This window comes from Halichoeres trimaculatus, unplaced genomic scaffold (genome assembly GCF_033239565.1).
Source record: "Halichoeres trimaculatus isolate MK-OKI-2021-1 unplaced genomic scaffold, fHalTri1.1 fHalTri1_scaffold_15, whole genome shotgun sequence".
Classification (NCBI taxonomy): Eukaryota; Metazoa; Chordata; class Actinopteri; order Labriformes; family Labridae; genus Halichoeres; species Halichoeres trimaculatus.
Genome location: NW_027437193.1, coordinates 22769045 through 22788811, shown reverse-complemented (window position 1 = coordinate 22788811; position 19767 = coordinate 22769045). Strand labels below are relative to the sequence as shown.

Genomic DNA, 19767 nt, shown 5'->3' with positions numbered 1-19767 from the left:
TTACAAATAGACACTTAGCTTGTATAAGAATCTATGCTATATTTTTAAACTTCATTCTTTGCCTTTCTCTTTCAATAATTTATCATCATTGCTTTATCAGCATTTAAAAGTTGATTACGTCGCTCGATAAGTGATCATTCGGATAGCAAACTATTCATTCCTCTGCACTTGCACAAATAAAAAAATAACCAATACAACTTTTTCAAGCTCCTTTCAAATGAAAAATTAAGACGCAGTGAGCAATGATGCTCGAGATTATGAAGTGTCTAATATATGGCTTTATTAGTAAAATACAAGAGTTGCCAGTGAAACATACATAACTGTACATGAAGTGAAAACAAACTAACAAATTTTATGTGCAAAAGTTTAAAATGAACACACATTCTATGACAGTTTCTAGGACTCCTGACTGCAAAATTCAAAGAACAGCTAGCAGGATGCAACATACCCCGAAGTTAAATGTTGGCTGGGAAGTTTCACCCTAACTAACCACTAACCCTAACCCTGTTTGCAACTTAACATACTAACATTAAACTGGGGTGTGGCCACAGTGACAAAGGACAAAGGATAAAAAAAAGTGTCACGTTACAAGCTAATTGTCTCAGGGGGGTCTAGCTTAGATAAAGGTATCTGATTCCAAGTGCCACAGAATAGTTACAGTAGATTCAAGTCAATAATTGCAATAAATGTTTAAAAAAAAACTCTCAGCGATGTGCAAAAGCAGTATTTAAACAAATAGATCTAGATGGGGTGGAAGGTTATAACCTATAAATAGTTTATTGGGATCACTTAAAATTTGTGATAAAAAAAAGGAGTAGAATGAATGGCTCAACTCAGCAGATCAAAGGGTGCACACAGTTACAAAGTGCCTTTTTTAAGTTTGGCAAAATATATAATGATTATAACCTTTTTTAAAACAAACTGGGGTTTTTTCCACCAAATTTGTCTCGTAACTAACTGTATTGAACACACACATCCATATCACCAACAGTTTTGAAACAGTCACAGCAACAGAAAGACAGCAAATAAAAAAAATGTGATCAAAACCAAAACCTCCTTGTCTTGAAATACAGCATGTTTAGTAGAAAACGTATAGTATAAAATGTGTTTTACACACACAATCAATTTACCAAGGCTAAGACTGAACACAATACAAAATGTTGCATATAAAATCCCGGAAACAAAGGTTTATGTTGCCTCTAATGATTGATATGAACCTACAAGAAATGTTTGTTCTCCTTTACCAAGCCTCAGATATTCCCTCTATAAATCTGGGGCAGCACTTAAAAATTTCATATCAATGAAAATGTGATAAGCTTGTGTGCTTAAGTAAAACTCACATACTTTGAACCAGTGGAGTGAATGTGGGAACAGCAGTGTGAACAAATTGAAACATGTGACCACAGGATGCTGATTTTACAGTGAGGAGGTGTCTCTTGTCATCAGCTGCAGGCCATTGCTCACCTGGAAGCGAGTTTCATCTGATATACCATACTGCTCCAAAGGGTCCTGCACAGGAAAGCACACAATGAGTGACACAGAGCAGAAAAGATTTAGCTATGAGGTTTCATTAAGAACTACTTTTTCTGTTGCTCTGTTGGCTCATCTTAAAGAATTCAGAAGTTTTTTGACACACGACTACAATAGGTTTCTGAAAGCACTGAATAAAATATTAAAGACTTTGTCTCTTCATGTATCTTTCTATATATCCTCTGCTAATACCGATGGCAGTGGTTTTATTCGTGGGTTGAGCATGGCAGACACACTTCACATGTTGATTCATCCTAGTATGTCAAATAGAAGCAACCTGCAGTGCATCAAGTGTATGAGGGTGTTGTTGTGAGAGGTCTTACCTTACCGGTGAGCCTGTGGATTTCTGTTCGGTAGAATATCAGGTTTTTCCTCATGAACTCATAACTACAGAGATGAGAACAAATATATATATGTGTGTATATAAAAAGAAATAATATTAGGACAGTAACATACTGCTTATGAACATCTTGGCAAACACAGTTAATGAAAATGAAATTAATGTCCTCCACAGTAAGCTCTGGCAGTGTGATGACTGTTAGCAGAGCATGACATTGTTAGTAGTGAAGGTTCAATTGAAAACAATTCAACATGAGTCACACTGTCCACATTGTCTCTCTGGAACAGCTTCAATGATGATTTCACCCACGTGAGCAATAACCAGAGGCAGAATATACCAATCTACTAACTGTTTTCACACAGTGTTGAATGAACATTGTTAAAATAGTAAAACTTACACTGCACTGACACCTTCCAAAGCCACAATCGGCAGAGTGATATTTGTTTCTGCTGTCATGTGACCATATTCAACCATTTCCCTAAGTCTCAAGACAGTGTATTAGAAAAATACATTTCAAGAGAGAACAAGTTGTCCTCAAGTTTTAACACACCTGAGGAGCTGCTGTTTGTTCTGTTATTATAGGACAATCAATAATGGTATAACACTACCATGAATGTCCAACCACAAAAAACTTAGCTCCTCTGTTCAGTTGATAACCAAGAGTGTAAAAGGAAAGAATTCCAAAATAATACTCCATTATGATGCACATATTTTTATATTTTGATTTGATGGTTGACAAAAGCCAATTATTCATAACTGTTATCAATTAACTGTATGCCAAAATATTAAGAATATAAAGACCTATAAGTGAAAACAATCAGACCTACCTGGCTTTGATGATGGAGTCTACCCATTCTCCACACTGTTCCTCAGAGTCACACTCAAAAAGATACTTCTTCTCTGCTTCATCCAGAAATGCTACAAAGTGGAATATAGGGTCACGAGAGCCATTAATCAAAGAGAACTTGGTTTTCAAAAAAGAGCCTGACCATACCACTTCAAGATAAGTCTAGATCAACGATAAAGTAGTATTACTGTGTGTTTTCCGATAGTTTCCTAAATTTATCAGCCAAAACAACACCATGTGATTTAAGAATTGGGTATAATCCCAGCACCACTTGTTTCACATGTAGGGGATTTAAACCAACGGAGAACATGGTTTCACCCAATCAACCCTTTGCTTGTAACAAATTTATGATTTTGTGCTTAATCTATAAAAAGTGGAGTGAGAAAGTTGAGCTTCATCATGTGTGATGTTACTCTGAAGACCGTCCAGCTCACCAATGGAGAAGGTCTGGCTGTCCTCCTTCTCCACTCGGCACTGCTCCAGCAGCAAAGCTCCAATTGGCTGAAAAGATAAATAAATACAGAGAATATAAAGAAATAAAGAGATTGTTTCTTTTTAAGATGACATTTATAAGAATTTGTTTCAGGACATGCAAAACAAAGGAGAGAATCCTGAAACCATGTCGTTATTATTTAGTCATTGGCTTTACTCACTTCTTCCTCATCAGTCCGAAAATAAAAGAGGAAGTTAACAACCAGTTTCACCAGCCTCCTTTTCACCACTGTATGACAACAAAGAGAAAGAGGTAAATCATTACAACAAGGGCAGTGTAAGTCAGTCCAGGACAGGACAGCGTGTAGCCTCTCCTCCTCTCGCCAATGAAGGAAAACGTTTATGTCCATTGACATTTACGTGCCTATACCAAATAAATGTAGTAACGTGTCGTGGGGTGAGTAAAGACCAAGAGCAAATGGTCATGTCATCTGGAGGTAAGAGACAGTGAATAAAAAATGAAAAGATGAGGACAAATGTTTTTTGTTTTTTTTTTTGTCGTTAGAGCCCCTCAGTTTCTGTCCCTATCATCCGTCGTGGTGTCTATAATACAATGATTGAGCAGATGGGGTGTTAAGGGCTATGTGCATAATAAGAGCATAAACCATGTTACCATCTCCTTTCTTGGGTCCTCTCATCCCCAGCTCAGCAGCCTTTTCTGATGGCTGGCGGCTGAGAGATACCAGCTCCTTCTCGTTGAAACGCATCACTGTCCGTCGCTGACGCAGTAAAACTCAGGTAGGAGGAACACACAGGGATACTTTCGCTACATCTGAGCCTTCCACACGACCGAAAACATGGTAATACAGCGAGGCAGTGAAAGCAGGAAACACTAACTTTGTCGTCTTCTTCAACGTTCATACGGCACTATTAGAGTAGAGATGTGTCGGTGAGTGTTTGGTCATTTCTGCGGTTGGTCAGCTACTTCATAGGTGATCTCCGTCTTCCTAAAACACACCGACCGGACACACACTCCTGTGTGGCAGGCACTCCTTCACGGCTGGATGGTATGGTAGGCGCTGAGGGTCAAATTTGGCGAACAGCGCAGGAAACCGTTATGCCTTCTTTCAAAAGCACTGGAAAAGAGTACAAATATCTTCTCGTTTGGTGATATTGACTCTAAAATTACATTTCCATTTGAAAAACTGTGTGAAAGTAAAGCAAAGGACTTGAAACACCGACCATCTGCCGTACAGCTACAATGCAAAAAGACTAATGCACAACTTTAATGTCCATACTTTTCTCCATTGCACATTTCTTGATGTCTTCATACATTGTACTACATAACAGACGTTTGCATTTTTTTTTTTTTTTACAAAGAGGTTTCTTTACAAAACAAAAAGTAATTTAAGCGTTTTTAGTTCTAGTTTACTTTGTACAAACTTTAGTTAAAAAACGTTGTCAAATTCCTTATGTTGTTTTGAAATATACTTGTCAAACAAGGCAATTAATGTTATTTTTTTCATTAAAGTATATCCGGGGAAAGTTTTAAAAACATGTTCTGTTATTTGTGCAACAACCACTAATGGATTTATTTATTTTATGTGAATTAATTTAGGTAATCGTAGATTAATTTATTATTATTATTATTATTATTATTATTATTATTATTATAATTTTTATTATTGTTATCATTACAGTTATCTATTTATTATTATTATTATTACAGTTATCTATTTATTTTTATTTTATGTTATTACTAATTCATTAAAAAGATACTTAAAAACACAAATAATATGTTTTTAATTATGATCAAATATGGAACTTGGGGTATTCAGCATGATAGAATCTTGAACTAGGTTTATGTACTTCCACTTAGTAAATTCTCAAGATTTATTTACTGAAGATAGATAATGGACCTGTATTGAGGATTTGACGTACTCCTCATGGTTCTTTCCATTATCTCTTCTATCTATCTATAATCTGATCATTGTCTCATTATGAACGTTTTATAGGGTGCTTTGTTCAGGAAAGGCCATATTGTATTTGTAGCAATCCAGCACTGCACTGGCTCCAGTCCGTGAGATGGCAGTAATGCTCGGACACCTATCCTGAACCAAAGTCGAAGCTGCCCGAGCATGCGCAGTTCATATTCTGGTAAGCTCGATCACAACGTTGTCGAAACGGTGAGTGTGTTTTACAAAAAGAATAATTTACTATTTTGAGTTATTTTAGAGAACAACAGTTTTGTGAAGTTAACATATTTGTTTAAAACATTGTGGACTGTGCCAAGTTTGCATGTTTTATGGATAAGATCTGTTCATATCCGTCCAAACCGGTAATACCGTTAGCCTAGCATTAGCATGGTCTCAGTGTATTCAAAATCTTGTGCTACATGTAACAACGAATTTAAGCCAGTTTGCTATGGTTTTGTGGGAGTCTCCCGGGAAAAACAGGTTTTTCTTTTACTTCTGCAGTACTCTAGTTTTCTATTTGGTTAATTTCTGAATGATTAGACCATTATGCTTTACAAAAATCTGCTTTGCCCTCCCCTCAAAAAAGCAGCAGTTATAATCTTAGACTTAGCTAGATCGATTCCAAGGAAGTTTAGTCTGTTTGGTGTGACTCTCGGGTGGCAGAACATAGATCATAAAAAAAATCTTTAAAGTATAGTAACGCTATCAAGTCCCAACAAGGCAAGCATTGACACTCGTTTGTATTTGTTCATCAAACAAATAAGGAGAAAAATAAGTTTTCTTCAAAGGAATTAACTTTTAAAATGTTCACTGAATTGTTAGTGCAACAAAAGGTATTTATAAAACTGTGTGTCATTTAGTAATCATGTCCTTGTCTCGATTTGTGAATCATCCTCCACAGAGAACAACAAAGGAGCTACTGTTTATCTGTCCAGTTCTGACTGGTCACACTCTTTTGTATAACTGAGTGATTGAGCCCACCAACCACCAAAATGGATTTCCAGCATCGGGCTGGAGGAAAGACTGGGAGTGGTGGAGTGGCATCTGCCTCTGAGAGTAACCGTGATAGACGTGAGCGGTTACGCCAGCTGGCCTTGGAGACTATCGACATCAACAAAGACCCCTACTTTATGAAGAATCATTTAGGGTCTTATGAGTGCAAACTTTGCTTGACGCTTCACAATAATGAGGTAAATACACCTAGGTGTTTATCAGGCTTTGTCATCTGAACTTCGTCTTGGTTGTAGTTATTTGGTTAATTTGATGTAAAAATGACATTAAATCATTCTCTTCTGTGTTACAGGGCAGCTACTTGGCTCACACACAAGGAAAAAAACATCAGACCAATTTGTAAGTCAGCTGTTCCTCAGCTATTAATAATTGTATTACCTATTACCCATATATAACTGATATGACATTATGAAAACCCAAATGACTTCTATACAGTACATTTTTGACTTGTACTCGACCTTTTCTGGACCATTAGGTATGTCTTTAGTTTAGCTAATGATGTCTTTGTCCGATAACAGAGCACGGAGAGCAGCCAAGGAGGCTAAAGAAGCTCCAGCTCAGCCTGCCCCAGCAAAAGTAAAAGTTGAAGTCAAGAAGTTTGTCAAAATTGGTCGTCCAGGATACAAAGGTAGGCTGACTGAGTGTTCATGTACCTGTACAGTCATTTGCTTGTTCCGCAAATATTTCTGTGAAGTGTGCTTATTATATCTAAACATGTAAACCTTGTCTCCTTTTTCCAGTTACTAAACAGAGGGACCCAGAGACTGGGCAGCAGTCTCTACTTTTCCAGGTTAGTAAGGATCAGGGGGAAATCTGTTGTTTTGATATGAGTTTTGTAGTTTTGGGAAAGCAAAGGTTTTGGTTCAGCCAACAAGATGAAGATTTGAGTTTTCCTTTGTCTGTGTATTTAATACTTTTCACTGCAGCATTCAGGTTTAAGGTCACGCAGGTTAGACTGTCAAATATAAATCTGCTTCTTTTCTTTCTCTCAGATTGACTACCCAGAGATTGCTGAAGGAATTGGACCCAGACATCGTTTTATGTCTGCATATGAACAGCGTATTGAGCCTCCAGATCGTCGCTGGCAGTACTTGCTCCTAGCTGCTGAACCATATGAAACTATTGCTTTTAAGGTGAGTGGGAGATTTGTGTCCCCTATGCTCTTTATGATGCGTTCGTTTTGGTTATGAGATTACTTTTTAACATAAAAAAATGTTTGCTTTTCAAGGTCCCCAGTAGAGAAATCGATAAAGCAGAAAATCGCTTCTGGACCCACTGGAACAGAGAGACCAAACAGGTACTGATCAGCTGAGTAGCTTTGGTCCCTGTGAGAGCCTGCTTGGGGTTTCAATTAGAGGGAGGTGAAAAAGTGTTTTATTCCTTTTTTGATGTTATTTTCTTTTCTCAGTTTTTCCTACAATTCCACTTCAAAATGGAGAAAGCCATCACTCAGTCCAGCGGTCCAGTCCCTCCTGCAGGTGTAAAGCGACCCCCTCCACTAATGAGTGGAGGTGGACCTCGTCCAAATGACGGGATGCCTCCTCCTCCACCCGAAGGAATGTCTGTCCCCCCACTTCCACCTGGTGCACCAGGTGCCCCACATATACCCCACCAGATGCCTATGCCCCCCATGCCAATGAGACCACCTCCTCCTGAAGGCCTCACACTGTCTGCTAACTGATCCCTCACCACTGAATCATGTTTTGTTTTGTTTTTGTCTTTCATGGTGTATATTTACGCTGGCCTGTGTCCCTACGTTGACCATCTCCATGATGATTTTGCAGATAGTTTTGTCATTTCTTTCAGGATTTTTTAAGTCCACATTCAGGGGCTTTTACACATTTGTTTGATTAAATTAAATGTGAAAGGTGGCCCTTAAGACCACAGCTAAACTTTTGTGATGCTGTTTTTGTAATAAAAAGTTTTATTAAAAACTCATGGAGAGAAGTATCTGAGACTCAAAATCTGTATTTTTCAACATACACTTTGATTAAATGATGCATATCTTTATCAACAAAGCAACAGGTGTTTATGACCAATAAAGTTTAGAGGAGCTGGATTCCCAGATGCATTTTTTAGATGATACAGAAAGAGCCTTGAGAATCAGCTGAAAACAAGAAGAACAATGAAAACTAAATTTCTTGACTGGAAACTCAAATCATTACTTAAAATCCAATCTGTAAGGCAAAACAACAAGAAGATGTAGCAGGTGGATACTGATCATTAGACTTGAAGCATACTGTATGTTATTCTTAAGTCAGTGGTGTTACAAGTGCAGGAAGTAGAACTAAAATTTGACCCCCTTTATTTTTGTTATTAAATAAACTCAATGAACAGAAATTAAGAAAGTAACTGACACAGAAGGAAAAATTCACTCATCATTTTTGAGTTTTCTTCTTCTCTTTCTTTGCAGTTTTCTTGGGCACAACTTCTTCCTCTACTTCTTCATCTTCTGCCTCTTCCTCTGGTTCCTCAGTTTTATCTCTCTCCTTCTTTTCTTCATCTCTGGTCCTCTTTGCTCTCTTGTCCTTTAATTTTCCCTCTCTTTGCTTCATTAGCTTTTTGTCTGGTAGAGGCCTATTTCTGAGACCTTTTGATGATCGCGCCAGCGTTCCTCTCTTTGACTTTCCTCTTTTAACTTCTCCACTGTCATCATCATCTTCCTCCTCTTCATCATCTTCATCATCAAAGTCTGGCAGCCACCAAAACATGACTTCCCACAGAGTTGTTTCAGGCTAGAAAGGGAATGAACAGGAGGGGATTAACACGGTGTGGCTGAGTGAGATGATCAGATGAGTTAATGGGTCTCTTTACCTCGGGAGGTTGTCCTCTGTGCCGTAGTGCTCCTGGCCTTCTCACTGCCAGTTCAATTTCCTCTTCCTCCTCTGCTGACCCATGACCTCTCATAGTTTCTGTTTGGTTGAAATAGACCACTCAGCCACAGCAGGTATCTTACTTTATCTTTTGTTCTAATATATCTTTTTAGCTTACCATGAAGCTTCTGAAAGCCTGAGGTGAGCACCAGGATGGTGATGGCTACAAACAGACAACGGTTGAGGGTGACATTTTCCCATGGTCTTTCAGTCTGGCTCAGGTTTTGGATGGGTGAGGCTTTAGGCAAGGTTTCTGGAGAAAAATACAAGAGAGAGAAGGGGGAACTTGCACTGTAATTTAGCAATGTAAAAAAATCATGAAAAGGTGATATGAGTTAAGGAGGAATGATGACTCACGTGTTGTGGGTATGCTGGGTTCTCTTGGTGAAGTCTTGGGTTCTGCTTTTGTTTGCTGTGGAGCCATTTCCTGTTAATGGACATATTTATTTTAAAGGTAAAAGTATCAGGGATGTCTACACTTCAAGCATTTTAACAGTGGGTTTCTGTTGTTTTTACTAACCTCTCTTATTTTCCTTGTAGAGTACATTTCTGAAACAGACAGATGGACATTTACTGAAAGCTGATAAACCATGTAACAAGGTGTAAACCATAACACAACAAATAAACGCTGCCTCAATCTGGGATTTATTTATCTACATATATTCTGTTTACACTAGATTCAGATATATGCTGTCTAAAAAAAACAGTAGTCATTCAGTTATTAAAAATTTATAGCAGTGTATAATCAAAGTACAGACTGAAATGAGACATTGGATTACATGCTTGCTATTGCGTTATTGGAACAACAAGGGCTGCTAAGGCAGCTACACTTTTTACAGCCTTAAGGAAAAGAGGATGCACAATGGAATAAGAAAGGTTTTTAGCCATTAGTTTTTGAAAATGATACAACCAAAGAGTAAAGGGAAATGTTAGCTCTAAGTACAAATTAGCCCACTGAAAACACATATAACCAATGTTTTATTTTTGTTTACCACTGTGATTTGGCTATTTAAGCTAACATTTATGCACAGTGGCTTAAAGCTAAGGCAAAGGGAAGTATGACAGCTTTCTGTTTTACCATATACATTTGAGTACCTATTATATTTAACTGCAGTCATATTTTTCAATGTTATGCTAATGATGGGAACTTCAATGTTAGCGTAATGTTCTGCTGTGTCCAGGTGAAGAAAAATCTCTGCCTTTCAGACTGAACTGAACTGAAACACAGGTAAGTGAAGAGTGTAGAGAAGGATATCAAACAAAGTTTAAGATAAAGTGAACTATTTCATTACTTATTTGCTGATTGTCTTTCCCGGCAATCACAATGTATTAAAGATTTCTTGCTAATGAAAGCTTTAGCTAGCTAACGATAACATGACCTAGCTTATTTAATGGTTTGTTTGCTAGGTAAAGTTGAATGCTATACTATTCCTTCTTGGTTTAATGATCATATTAGTTGTTGATTGATCTGAAGGCAGTGAGGTGTAATTAACAAGACATTGGCAGAATTTAACACTTAGCTAAATATGACACTAGTTAAAAAAGGTCCTCCGTAGTAACTAGAGTATCCTTTGGGTACCATAAAATCATGAACAAGTTGATTTTAAGTCTGGAGCAAAGTGCTGTTAAATGATGCACAGCAATACATGCAGCCTGTTTCATGGTAGCTTTAAGCAAACAATCGTTCACACCGTTACCCAGTGATTATAAGTATATTAAGTTGTTTTTTTCCTTATCAATGTCATTATCTGGCGAGGAAAACTGGTTTTCCTGTAAAAAAAATTAAACTCAGTTGGTCCCTTTTAAGAGACTGTCTCTTGTGAGACAGCGTTCTGTCTCACAAGGAGGATTTAGTGTCTTTGGAGAGATTGAGGCCGATTACTCCCACCATTCAGCCAGCACGGCAGAGCTGCATTATCGCCGCACTGCCTTTGACCAGGAGTCACATTTCAGCTCCCTGTGCTACTGCTCCCAGGTATTTATAGAGTCAGACAATATAGGTACAATGGATAAAGGCTTTTATGTGCAGTCATTACTGACTCTGTGTGTGTGAGTGTGTGTGTTTGTTCGACCACCTGGTCTGCGGATCTGTCGAACAGGCTTCTGTGGAGGAGGATCTGCTCTTGGTGGCCATAACTCCTCCTCAAATGTCTCATAGCTTTCTTCCATCCCTTCTCTGGGAGAAAGATAGGGAACAATATAACTCAAAACTGAGATTTTTTTCTTCTTGGGACTCAGCAGAGTTAGGAATGTGCGATGTGCTTTACATATGATCATCACTGCATTCAGAGGCCTGTGTAGCTTACAGATTGTTGTTATTTTTAGAAATGCTTTGCTTGCCAGCTGTAACAGAAACATGATTCAGAGGTCTAAAATGTCATTACATTTATCTTTATTAGTTTTCATCACTGTGCTATTGAAAGAAGTTTTTTAATGTCTCCTTTATTCCATTTTGGCTGCACCAAAAAGATACAAGTAAAAGGTCATCTTGTCAGGTCTGTGAACAAGACTGAGCAGTTTCCTGACCTTCACATCAACAGATTAATGCTGTGAGGCCTTTATGTCTTACATGACATTTCTACATGAGCTAATGTTCTAGCAGCCCTATAAATAGACAAAGCAATAGCACTGGAGGGACAGATGGAAACACTTTGCATACAAATGCAACAAGAGAAAAGAGCCGGTGTCACCTTTAAATCCCAACGTTTCACCCCAGGTTAGTTTATCTGATGCTGACGCTTCAACTTAGACCCCAGCCAAATGAAGGACCTACCTGCCTCAACATTTGGGGTCCCCTGGGTAGAGCTGGAGGAGTCTTTGTCACGCAGTCTGTTGTTCCTGCACAGAGATGACAGCGGAGTCACACTCTGACATGTGTGACAGCCGAGCACAGGTGCCAGAGAAAGAAAAAACAAAAACTGTCAGTCAGTCAGAGGCGGTCACTGAGGCAGGGCCAACATTAACATGCATCATACAGCTGTCAAATCCCAGGAGAGGACGGAGAGAGGGAGAAGGAAGTGATAGTTTTGGTGGGAAAGTGAGCCAAGTTAGAAAACTCTTCACACAGAAACTAAGAAGTTAAAATGTTTTGGTCACAGAAGTTGTGAGTAATTACACGATGGATGAACACTGTGGATATTTTTTTTTAACTGTGTCTTTAGTTTGAAAAAGATGAGGAAAAACGAGGAATGAATGTTAAATGTGCTTTCTCAAGATGATTTAATGTTTTTATCTGAGCAGAGTAATGCACAGTTCTTAACACAAATACTTTTTTGTGCTTGACCAGCAGAGAGCGCCACTGTACTTTCAGGCAGCTCTGCTCTCTCAAATGAAATCTGCCAGACAAACTAACCTTCATGGAGATTACCAGAAAGGCTGAGACATCTCATTTTTAAGAGCTCATCCTCAAAACACCCTCTTTATCAAACACAGAGACACATTTGATGATTTTGTCAGTCTCTTATTTTATCAAACCCTATCGTTACACTGCCTTTAGTGCGTCTCCCTCCCTCAACTATCTTTCCATCTGAATGAGACCAATGAATTTTCTCCTTCTCTGCTGTGAAGCTGTCAGAGAAAAAATCACTTGTTTACTGGATACAGAGGTCTCCTAGAAGCAGCAGTGAAAGCAGATGTAAAGATGATCGAGTTTTATCAGGGTGAGGTGGTTGCAGGCCACCTTCATGTGGGAGGAAGAGGAAGTGTTTGTAAACAGATTTGTGGTGATGTTGGTGACTCACACCTTGGTTGGGACTCAGCCCAGATGAATCAAACATCCCTGTACCGATCAGTGATCACTTAAAAAAGCTCTGTTACCTTTTCTGTGGGTCCAAGACAAGGCTTTCAAATAGCAGCCAGAGTTGCATCATTTGCATAATATATAAAAACTGACTGTCCATCACTCTGGGAACCATGTATTACAAGAAACCACCATGAACCTTTTAGCTGTAAGGCTTTATGGTAATTTAAAGCGAGTAAACTGCTGTTGTAAACAGAAATATTTATTACACACAAATGCATTGATTGCTGTGAATTTAGACTTGCACAAATATTTGCTCTCCTATTTGCCAAAGTGAAACTCTTATTTATTATTTCCAAACATCAGCGAATGTGTTTGGAGAAAATTAGAAAAAATACAATAACCATATTATAATAAGAATAATGACTAAAATAAAATTTAAACATTGTAATACCATTATCTACCAAACACAAGTCCCATAAAATTAGTAACACAAAAATTACTGATAATATCAATGTAGACAACAACATACCAGTTTTTGCATGAAGCTCCCAGCAAAGCTGTAACGAAGTATCTTTTAAGGCTAATAGCAGGACTGTAGCATATTAGATCTTCAGTGGATTTGTTTCTCTGGATGAGTGGATGATTAAAGTAAAATATCAACACACAACCTTACAGGACTCCGGTCACATTCACAATCTTTTCAAAATACTACTCAAAGAAGCTGTTAGGAGTTTGAAAGTGATCTTGAAAAAGTCTCCCTTCTAGATACATGCCCAATCGTAATCCACACTTTAAAATGAGATTATCAGCGCCAATGTAGGTTATTTAGAAATGCTATTTCGTAGCTTCCTGGTAGCTTCCTTATCCAATCAAACAAGACCGGATTGATTTACAGCTGGTGGAAGTCCCCGTGACAACACTGTGCAAACTGACAAAGTTTAGAAGTGAGAAGAGAGATCTGTGTCTTTATCTGCTTGAAAACAATTTCTGTGATTAATTTTGTAGTGATGGTGGGCACAGGAGCCTAACTGTCAGACAGAAAAAGGACAGAGGAGCAGAAGAAAGATAAACAGAAGAGTGATACAGCCTGAGCTAAAGGCTAAAAAGGTTAAACTGTTTGTGATGATGTTGATTCCAACCCACAGTCAGCAGTTATTCTGCAGTGGTTTATTTAAACTTGAGAGGCCATCAATAAAATGAAGAGTGAGGTTACGTTAGCTCTGCTTGGAGGATGACTGGATGGACATAGCTAACCAGGATTTGCTAACCACGAATTGCTAACGTTTGCTAATTACTGACATGTCTCTGAGCACCGGGCTACTATTAGCACTACATATAGCCAGCTACTGATGTTTGGTACAAATTGACAATGTTTGCTTGTTGTCACGCTTAAAATCAACAGCACTAAGCAATGGTACTGATAAATACCTTACCCCGTCATGTTGTATCTGGTAAAAAGTTGTTTTGAACAAAGAAAATCAGTTCCAAAACAAACACACGCCTTGTTAAAAATCATATTTTTGTGGCAGTGAGTGTGAGACTTAGGGCCAGAAAGTGGCGAGGCAGTCCAATTAAAGCAGATCCTCCTCATAGCTTCTTTAATATCTAATCTTATCTAACGCAGCAGCTGATACAGTCAAGTTTAATTTTTTTTTTTTAAAGAAAAAAGGTAGCCTCTGTTGTAGACCTCATATTTACACACACAAATATATCCACTTCTTGTCTCTTGATAATACACATGACAACACAAAACACCTGCCTGCATTTTTGGCCAGAGCATTCCTCCACTCTCCGTCAGGGTCCTGCCCACCCTGTCATGATTCTAATTTGCATCATCACCTGTTTACTGTACACTAGAATCTGATTGGTTAGAACTCAAAAAACAAGGACATCCACAACCTGAACACACACATTATATCCAATCTATCTCTGTCAAGGACCCTCTTCCTGTTGACACTGTGGCAAAATGTTGAAGTCAATATATTGGTCCCCGACTCAAGACTGGTTGATGAATAATGACAGTCACAGATTTGAGCGTAGCCAGAGAGGCTAACGAGCCCAAACCTTCTCTGATTGTGAAAAGTGGAGTCTTTGGTTTGTAGAAACACATTCTTGCCCCACTGATTCATGCTTACTTATTAACCCAGAAGACTCATCTTCATCAGGTCCAGTTCATCATCTTTGGCAAGACGTTCACTCTAGTTCCAGATGATTAATTCTTCTAAATTAATTCTTAAAATATCACTGAACCTGAAGATTAAATGTGGATAAGTAAACCAAGCTCTTTTAATTTTATACTCAGCTCATACTGAGGCTGAAAAGAAAAACGATAAAGTCGGCCAAGTTTAGACCAAAGACTTTAAGAATATTTCAAGGGCGGCGGAGGTCTCCTGTGGATACATCGTGCTCAGTACGGTGAGCAAACATTGCTTGTGGGCATATGCGCTCCAAATTAAGGCACGAGAGAGACCTGCTGAGCCTTCTGCCCCCTTTTGTCCTTACATAATAGGAACTGTGCTCCGAGGACACATTGACCATCTAGCACCCAGTGGGTGCTGCTCCATGCCTCCCTAACTGAGAAGTATGATGAAGCGTGAAATAACATTAACCATGGGGTCCAAATGGAGAGCACATGGTTGAATGACTTATGTAGAGATTCACTATTGTAATGATGGAGTGAAAAGCGTTATAAAATATGTACACTCACCGGCCTCTTTATTAGGCACACCTGTCCAACTGCTCGTTAACACAAATAACTAATCAGCCAATCACATGGCAGCAACTCAATGCATTTAGGCCCGTAGACATGGTCAAGATAATCTGCTGCAGTTCAAACCGAGCATCAGAACGGGGAAGAAAGGTGATTTAAGAGACTTTGAATGTGGCATGGTTGTTGGTGCCACACAGGGTGGTCTGAGTATTTCAGAAACTTTTAACCAACAACCATCAGTAGGGTTTAAAGAGAAAGGTCCCAACAAGAGAAAATATCCAGTGAGCAGCAGTTCTGTGGGCCAAAATGCCTTGTTGATGCCAGAGGTCAGAGGAGAATGGACAGACTGGTTGGAGCTGATAGAAAGGCAACAGTAACTCAAATAACCACTGGTTACAACCGAGGTCTGCAGAAGAGCATCTCTGAACACACAACACGTCCAACCTTGAGGCAGATGGGCTACAGCAGCAGAAAACCACACCGGGTGACCCTCCTGTCAGCTAAGAACAGGAAACTGAGGCTACAATTCACACAGCAACACCAAAACTGGACAATAGAAGACTGGAAAAAACGTTGTCTGGTCTGATGAGTCTGGATTTCTGCTCCACATTCAGATGGTAGGCTCAGAATTTGGCCTCAGCCACCGGAGCCTGGTTTAAAGTCCACAGCCTACCTGAGTATTGTTGCTGACCATGTCCATCCCTTTATGAGCACAGTGTACCCATCTTCTGATGGCTACTTCCAGCAGGATAATGCTCCATGTCATAAAGCTGGAGTCATCTCAGACTGGTTTCTTCAACATGACAATGAGTTCCCTGTACTCAAATGTCCTCCACAGTCCCCAGATCTCAATCCAATAGAGCACCTTTGGGATGTGGTGGAACGGGAGATTCTCATCATGGATGTTCAGACGACAAATCTATGCCATGAAGGATTAAGGCAGTTTTGAAGGCAAAAGGGGGTCCAACCTGGTACTAGCAATGTCTACCTAGTAAAGTGGCTGGTGAGTGTACATTACCCAAACAAAATAATAGATGAGGGATGTAGCAGTTTAAAGAAACAGGAAGAAGGAAGACATTGCCAAAGCACATTTAAATTATTTATTGGACAACGACCACAAAAGCCATGCACACACAAAAGAAGACTCCTTCAATCATCCAGAGAAGGAGACTATCTTTGTTTCCAACTATAAACAACCAACCTAAAGATGATGTGTTTTCCGCTGTGAACCTGAGACTCAAGTCAGACAGTAGTTTAACATACATGTTTGTCCAGTGGTTTTCCTTCTACACTTTCCAACTTCAGTATCTGGGAAGCTGTAACTATTTTCTACTATTTTTAAGTGAAGTCTTTCCAGAATTTCTAGTCCGGCAGAATCAGGTGCTCCATGCAGAGACTTCAACTGGTTGTGTTTACCGAGCTGAGCTCATGTCCTCCATTCTTCACACAACCATGTCTTGTCATTTTTATGTTGATTGCAAAAAATCCAAATCTTTTCTCTGTCTTCTTCCTTGCTGTGTAATTCTTCTCTGTTGATCTCTCTTTTATCCCTCCGCTGAGTTTTGGCTTCCTTTAAGTCTTCTCTGCTTCTCTGTTAAGGGCATTTCTTTTCACAGTCTGTGCTTGGAGACAAAACCATCAAAAAGGTAAAAGAACATAATAACAGAATAAGTCTGGTGCTGTCTGCCAGGGCAATTGGCAGCGGTTATAACTGAGGCATGAATCTCCTCCAAGCGCTTGAATTCAGCAGATTTGTTGTCTTTAACTTTGGTCTGGAGGGAGGTCAGTGATTCATGGGTACAGGGGTTAGCAGAAGTCGTGCACTACAGTCAGCGCTCTGAAAATGGTTGCAATGTAATCGAGAGTTGGCAGGCTGGGAGTGGAGGGACTGAGTATTTTCAAAGAAATGTTATTGATTTTAAGAGGTGGTGTTGTGCTGTACAGCAAGAGGGCTTTGATATTACTTTAGTACATAAAGGGCAGAGATGGGTTAGACTAAAGCAGACACAGGCTCAGAGGAGGAAAAAAAGTTGTGTTGTTTGGGGAAGTTAGAGTTAGTGAACTCTCATCTGATGGTTCTGTTAATTAAAATCCAGACAGGGTGAGCAGGACTACAATGTAATACTAGGGTCTTGGTCATCCTGAAAGTTTTATTTTTAAAAACCACCAGTTCTCTTGACATTCACCACTTACCCAGCCACCAGCTGAAGACATTCACACATATACCGATTCAAAATGCTGCCAACTATCCAAAAACAACTCATTAATACAAATAAAAAAGCCCCTTCAGATTCAGGTCCCATAATGCAGGTCAAATCAATGCATTCAATTCAGTTGTGGAAAGTGGAAAATTCTCCTGCCGGTTCGTCTAAAATTCAAACCAAGCTGGACACTTTTCGAGCCCTGGTTTATTCTATGTACTTAAAGTCATAGACCTTGATCTGGTGGCTCAAGTCCAAGCTTGAGACCTTTTCCCATGAGTCACTCCCTCTGCATTCACCATCATCCTCTCCAAAAAAGGCATAAAGGCAGTACAAAAAGGTCCATTCAGAGTAACCTTTGAGAAGGGAATAGAACTTGTGCAGGAATATTTATTGTGGTATTTTCCTAATTTGCCTCCCTCTTATTGAGGCTTTACTGTTGACGAGCCTTGAAACATAAATAATGAAAATATTGTGGAGGTCGATAACAAAAGAGACGAGCAGAGTATGGAGGCTCTGAAGTTTACAATAATACCAAGCTCAACAGGCACGCTGATTAATAACCAGCCCTGGTCTCACGTCATCACTTAACTCACTTCCTCCTGTCTATTTTAGTGTGAGATCCCCCTCTAGTGTCCACTACAATATCACAATTGTTATCACTACTGCTTTTTTGGGGAAGCAAGCGACGACAACCCAATCCAAAATATGTCCAATCTGTAAACCAATTGACATAATAACTGTGCAAATATAAAAAGGGTTCTGTTATCATGTTTTGCATAGTCTTATATCTTTTGTACCAGCTAACAGGCCTAGCATGTTTGACAAATGCATTACAGCTTTGTCAGGTTTATGCTCAGAAAATACTTACATTTTTACTGTGAAAGGTTAGCCTGCTTGCTTTTCAGACTTGTATCCCAGTCATGTGATATTCGAGACAAGATATTAAGATGCAATGTTCATCCAGAGTAAAAGTAGCAGCATCCATCAATGTCTCATTTTCAGCGTGACGTCACTGCACAGCTGTAACAAGCTGTAACAGCCCCATTTCTGCAGCTGGTGCCTGTCCAAGATCCAGCAATGACTTCAGACTCTCAAACTCAAAGAGGTTTTGAATCTGACTTCAAATCTTTCTTTTGGAAACCAACAATCAAAGTAATCTATGGGTCAGCTCTTTCATATGTGTAATGGTGACACAGTGACAGTGTTTTCCTCTGAGAGCTGTAAAACAGTAGGAAACATATGGCGGTTTGGCAATGGTTGTTTGAGTAGTGCCAACTCATGGCTTCAGACTTTTGAAAAGTAGTTACATGTTTCCCGTGACAGTAAAGGAAAACAAAGCTAGCCATGACAGTGTAAGGAGCCAATCATCAGTAAACAAGTCTACGAGGGGAGATTTCCTCTGTTTGAGGAAAGCATGAATCTCATATAAACATTTTGAAAACTAATTTAGTGACCCATAAAAAATCTCTGGTGACCCACCTTTGGGTCAGGACCCAACTTTGGGAATTACTTGGTATCGCTTTTAAAAATGCACTCATCAGCTGTACAGGACAGCATGTTGGCCCACTTTTTCCTATCAGAGACTGTGGGGGGGGGGCTGGGAGCTCCTTGTGCTAATTATTATATTTGTTACATTAAATTCCAACTCTTGAGTCCAGCCTGGGATAAAAACTAACTTCTTTTTTCATCACAGTGTCAACAAGCAGAGGTCCAATGTGCAAGAACTTTTGTGATTGAGAATTAGTCACCCTTGTTATGGGGCTGTAACTGATCAGAATCAAGTATTTAACAAAGCTAGCTGATAAGTAAAAAGCTGTGTAATAAGGATACATTTTTATATGAAATTTTATAGCAGCGGATTTTTTTAGATGCACATCTTTAGACCATCATAGACAATGAATTCTCCAAAGTTTTTATCATAGACTGTATAAAACAAGTCTCCCCGACGCCACCCGTCTGTTTCTGAAACTGAAAATGAAGCACATCGACTGTCGCAGCCACATTGGTAGTGGCAAGGGCTTCATGTACAGCTTTCGGGCGTCTCTCAGTCATGTGACCCTGATCTGTGCATCTGATTGGGCAAGCTTGGGATCTTAATATCC

General features: G+C 39.2%; 3 protein-coding genes across 3 annotated transcripts; 1 reads left to right on the top strand and 2 right to left on the bottom strand.

Annotated features, from left to right (window-relative positions):
* Positions 1-248: 248 nt before the first annotated feature.
* plekhj1 (pleckstrin homology domain containing, family J member 1) lies at positions 249-4237 on the bottom strand. Its single transcript, XM_074688750.1, has 6 exons — positions 3823-4237; positions 3371-3438; positions 3152-3218; positions 2698-2788; positions 1854-1917; positions 249-1509 (listed from the first exon to the last, which is right to left on the bottom strand). The coding sequence occupies exons 1-6, from the start codon at positions 3914-3916 to the stop codon at positions 1417-1419; spliced, it is 477 nt and encodes a 158-aa protein (XP_074544851.1). The 5' UTR covers positions 3917-4237; the 3' UTR covers positions 249-1416.
* A 999-nt stretch (positions 4238-5236) lies between these two features.
* Positions 5237-8098, top strand: sf3a2 (splicing factor 3a, subunit 2). Its single transcript, XM_074688971.1, has 8 exons — positions 5237-5335; positions 6027-6315; positions 6429-6475; positions 6655-6764; positions 6877-6926; positions 7129-7269; positions 7365-7433; positions 7545-8098. Exons 2-8 carry the CDS (start codon positions 6118-6120, stop codon positions 7815-7817), a joined length of 888 nt encoding a protein of 295 aa, XP_074545072.1. The 5' UTR covers positions 5237-5335; positions 6027-6117; the 3' UTR covers positions 7818-8098.
* A 309-nt stretch (positions 8099-8407) lies between these two features.
* LOC141804271 (uncharacterized) lies at positions 8408-14880 on the bottom strand. Its single transcript, XM_074688615.1, has 8 exons — positions 14816-14880; positions 11783-11847; positions 11085-11183; positions 9530-9558; positions 9367-9436; positions 9128-9262; positions 8951-9048; positions 8408-8871 (listed from the first exon to the last, which is right to left on the bottom strand). Exons 1-8 carry the CDS (start codon positions 14878-14880, stop codon positions 8515-8517), a joined length of 918 nt encoding a protein of 305 aa, XP_074544716.1. The 3' UTR covers positions 8408-8514.
* Between the last annotated feature and the right edge of the window lie 4887 nt (positions 14881-19767).